Source organism: Limanda limanda, chromosome 6 (genome assembly GCF_963576545.1).
Source record: "Limanda limanda chromosome 6, fLimLim1.1, whole genome shotgun sequence".
In the NCBI taxonomy this organism is placed as follows: domain Eukaryota; kingdom Metazoa; phylum Chordata; class Actinopteri; order Pleuronectiformes; family Pleuronectidae; genus Limanda; species Limanda limanda.
This window is the reverse complement of record NC_083641.1, coordinates 30,522,840-30,527,310: the sequence shown is the minus strand read 5'-3', so window position 1 is coordinate 30,527,310 and position 4,471 is coordinate 30,522,840. Positions and strand designations below refer to the sequence as shown.

The window sequence follows — 4,471 nt, the reverse complement described above, 5'->3', positions numbered from 1 at the left end:
AGAATATGTTCAGATGTGACAGAGGACACTTAGATTGTGTGATGCTCTGACAAATGTGTTGAAGGTCTGCAGAGAACTTGGAACCTCTTGTGTGAGCCTGTTATGGAGTTCTTAAAGGACCAGGACTGATCCTCTTGTAGTTCTTGTAGGTGTCGAGCAGAGGTCTTGCAGATGAGATATGGAGATCTCCTTCAAGTCAACTGACATCATGCAGCTCTAGTGCAGCTGTCACATACATTTAGGTCCTATTTGCCCTTTGTCTCGTAGGATGTGTAGAGGTTCTTTATAACACATGTAGATCTAGTAGACAAATAGGAGTCTTGCAGGTCTTGTTATAGTCGAGCCGAGGTCCAATAGGTGGTTTTGTTGTTGTACATCCAATACTGGTCTTGTAGCTCTACATCTTCTCTATCTTCTAGGTCCTGCAAAGTTCTTGAAGGACCTTTGAGGATTTAACACGGTTCACGGTTGAACTTGTGGAAGTCGCACAGAGGTTTTGTCAGGAAGGTCAATCAGAAGGAGAAGCTCAGTCATTTCAAAGTGGATGGTGAGATAGTAGGAAGACATCCAGGACTGAGTCCACTGCTTCATCTTAGCAGCTGCCTCGTGAGTCCGTTTCCTCTGGGATCTTCTTCAAGTTCGGTGGTGGGAACTCATTCTGTGTTGGTTGCGAGGGTCTAGCTCCACGCTGTCTCAGACTGCGGGACAGAGGGTCTTGTTCACCAGGAAACATGGTGTCCGTCACAGTCTGGAAGCACAGAGTTAAATAAACTTCAACAGAGATTGTGTGTACTAAAATACGTTGTGATAACTAGATCTGTGCCAAAGCAAAAACAACTCCAACTCAGGTGATACCAAACTAGACAAACATAAAACAAATTCACTGTACCCGGTTCTCAGCAAGTGCCCTTTTAGCCATGTAGTGCTCCCTCTTAATCTTCATCTCCACCTCCTCAGGGACGTCAGGGACCATCATGTCGATCAGACGACCAATGAAGAAGACCACATGCTGAGGAACAGGGAGGAGCAGTCAGGATCCATTCACTCACCAGGAGCCACACCTAGAGCTTTCTTCACTTGTTGACTACTCCGCTCCAGCCCAGCTGAAGCCGGTGAACCAGAGGGTTGAACCAGATCAAGTCTGGATGTGAAGAATGATTGTGTCTCAGTGGCAGAACTAAGCTGCACCATTTCAAGGGTATCTCTAAAAGCATCCAATAAATGCATCCTTCTATCGCCAAGCAACAAAGGCTCAGACGAGTGGATCCTTCTCAGTATTTGAATGAGATAATGGTGGCAAACACTGAGACCTAAACATCAGCAGAGTAGACTTAAAGTGTCTGGCTTTAGTTTGTTTATCTAAACCTTACACACTCTTTAAATGAACCTGATGTGTGACACTGACCTCAAAGATGATAACGAAAGCCAGTTGTATGGCGAGGAGGTGAAAGAAATGTGGCAGGTATTGACCATTTTCATCCCTGAAGCCATGATACCTGCAGAGAAAAAAGAACTTCACATCATTATTGTCTTATGATGATAAAAAACTCATAGTTCACGTCCTCTGCTCTATTACAACCGGGCCACACTGCCGTGCTGCTCTTCTACAGATGTGTTTTCATGGACTGTGCAAGGTTCAGAGCAAATAGTGAAAATTATATTTTTTCAATGTTTCAATGTTTATCGGTTGAATATGTCGACCTCCAGTAGCCTACCCTTTTCAAAATAAAAGCACTCCAGCGTGTCTGTTGACTAAATCCATTATGTGTTATATTTACTGGAGCGGAAGATGAACGGCTTCACATTGTATAGTACTGGTATTTGAGTATATAGGAGTACTTTATACAAAGCGCAGGTAGAACCACAGCACGTGGCGAGTGTGTCCCGGGCGCGAGACACACCTGCTGGAGACGTCCTGTCTGTGTCACATGGGCCGGCAGTGAGGCTCCGCCCTGAAGGATGGGTGTTGGTGTTGCAGTGACGTTACCTACCTGCAGGATGTCTTCTGGTCTTGCTGGGTGTAGTTGTGCGATGTTGCCAGTGTGAAGTTGACGAAGCCGCTCAGTGTGCGGTCTCTGGTGTAGCGGTAGTACAGACGAGGCAGGAAGGAGGAAGTGAACGCTATGAGGAACGCCTGAAAACAAAGGGATGGAAAAGGTCAAAGATCTGTATTTATATGGTCACATACACATTCATACAGTGCATCCATGGGCTGTACTTGTTCTATGAAGACAGTTCAGGGATTCATGTCAGAAGGGCTGGCATCAACCCCCCCCGTCAGTGTTTATTTAGTTAAGTAACTTGTCCAAATACAGATAGAAGTGCATGAGAGGGTCTTACGTTGCTGAGGACAGCTGTGTGTGTGATGAACTGCATGATGGGTAACCAGATGCCGATGTCCTGAGCCTGCTCCACCACAGGGCGGCGATATTCAGCAACAAACTTCTGAGCATCCAATCGAATCTCCACCCAGTTATTAATGAGAGCGAAGAGAGGAGCGAGAGGACACGCCGCCACAAAGATGGTGATGAAACCAAACTGAATCACTGAGGAAGACGAGGAGGATGAAGAGTGACAGGTTCATACAAAACACTACATCTCCCAGCAGCCCCGTGACTCACCCATCTCCAGGTACTCGCTGAGGAGACCATCACACACCAAGAGCTGGTAGTCGGCCTCCCAGGGAGGGAGCTGTTCCCACTGAGCCTCCTCTCCTCCATCCTCCTTCACCTCCCTCTGCACGGCACTCATCCTCCTCTTCTGCCACCAGGACTTCAACTTCCTGCCAAATAATCAACCTTCACTTTCATTCAGAGTCAGAAATGCGTCTATAATACAAGACCATCAGTGATATAGAGACCATCATTACAACCAGCCACCAGGGGGCATCTTCATGTACAGTCATCATAAATGCATCATATATATATATCTCAGTGTGTTTACGGGACGATGAACTCCTGGATGTTATTGATCAGCTGTTTTCCGCCCATGATGACCAGCAGCTCCTGAGCCAGTTCCACCAGACAGCCGCCTGCTCCACACTGAAACACAGAAGCACAAACAAACCCGTCTCTGTCCCTCCCTCTCATTTATTAATCAACTAGTCTCCCACAGACACATCCATATCTGGGTAAATTAGTGGCATAAAAAATGAATGAAGACGTTTATTCATCGTCTTCATCAGACAATCGACAGACTCACATCTTCATTGCGAACTCCAAACAGAGTGTTGTAGTTTCCAGGGTAACCAACAAACCTGGACACACACAAACAGACAAAGAATCAGCGGTTACATGTTTATATATATGTTACATCTTTCTGCTGCTTCATTTGAAAGATTCAGTGTGTAAGATATAGATGAAAGGATTTACTGCCAGAAACTAAACATTAAATCATCCCACCGTCCTTTGAAGAAGGCGATGTAAACCGGAGACGAGTAGAAGTTGACAAACTGGAAGATGAAAACTTTGAGGATGAACATGTCTTCGTATTTACTCTGAGTGCGATGCATTTCTGACAGACACACACACACACACACACAGACACACACACACAGAAGCATTTTACAAATGTCATCTGACTGAACACACCTACAGCACATATTTACAGACATGAGAACAATAAACAGAACATTATACACACACATTACAAACCAGCAGAATGAAGCATTTAATATATTCACTATTTAACACGATCAAACATCACACCAACATATTGTTACTTGACAATAAGCTCTGGACTTAGAAATTACTTTAGTTGAAAAAGAAAGAAACCAAGTTGGAAAATGTCTTGATGAACAAAATGTATTAAACCTTCATCACAACAATAATAATGTTTAATAAATACATTAAATTTCACAGGTAACTGATAGACAAGAATAAAAAACTGAAAATCAAGTGACTAAAATTTGCTAAAAGCCTGAGGTTCAAACTGAGGATGAGGAGGGTGAGGATGAAGGTGTGACTCACCCCAGCGGGTGAGGATGTGGGCCAGAGCCGTGTAGAGCCTGGACAACATGAGGATGACCAGCAGGTTCAACACTGACGACGTGAAACTGGCTATTCTCCCAGCCTACACACACACACACACACACACACACACACACACACACACACACACACACACACACACACACACACACACACACACACACACACACACAAAAGTACCATTTAAAATCGTGTATAAATAAAAGCAGGGACAGTAAAGTGAATTTATTCGTCTGTTCTTTCTGTTGAATCCTATTAATATTTACAAAAGAACTTGTGTTTTGTTGATGTTGTTGTGTTTTGTGCTGTTGTTGTGTTGTTGTGTTGTTGTGTTGCACTGACAGAGAGGCTGAAGAAGCTGTTGCTGGACTTGTAGATGAGGATGCTGAGGATGCTGCGGCACAAAATGATGGCGATGAGACACATCAACACCAGAACAATCTGCACACAGGGAGGTGGAAACAACTGGTCAACACAACCTG

General features: G+C 44.4%; 1 protein-coding gene across 1 annotated transcript in view; it reads right to left on the bottom strand.

The window, feature by feature from the left end:
• Positions 1-592: 592 nt before the first annotated feature.
• Positions 593-4,471, bottom strand: part of ano7 (anoctamin 7) — a 10,260-nt gene continuing 6,381 nt past the window's right edge. The window contains exons 13-23 of the mRNA XM_061072645.1: positions 4,332-4,430; positions 3,969-4,071; positions 3,402-3,513; positions 3,202-3,256; positions 2,944-3,041; positions 2,622-2,782; positions 2,341-2,546; positions 1,992-2,134; positions 1,406-1,496; positions 890-1,009; positions 593-748 (exon numbers count right to left, since the gene is read on the bottom strand). Coding sequence (XP_060928628.1) covers positions 593-748; positions 890-1,009; positions 1,406-1,496; positions 1,992-2,134; positions 2,341-2,546; positions 2,622-2,782; positions 2,944-3,041; positions 3,202-3,256; positions 3,402-3,513; positions 3,969-4,071; positions 4,332-4,430 — 1,344 coding nt within the window. The remainder of the gene's footprint in view (positions 749-889; positions 1,010-1,405; positions 1,497-1,991; positions 2,135-2,340; positions 2,547-2,621; positions 2,783-2,943; positions 3,042-3,201; positions 3,257-3,401; positions 3,514-3,968; positions 4,072-4,331; positions 4,431-4,471) is intronic.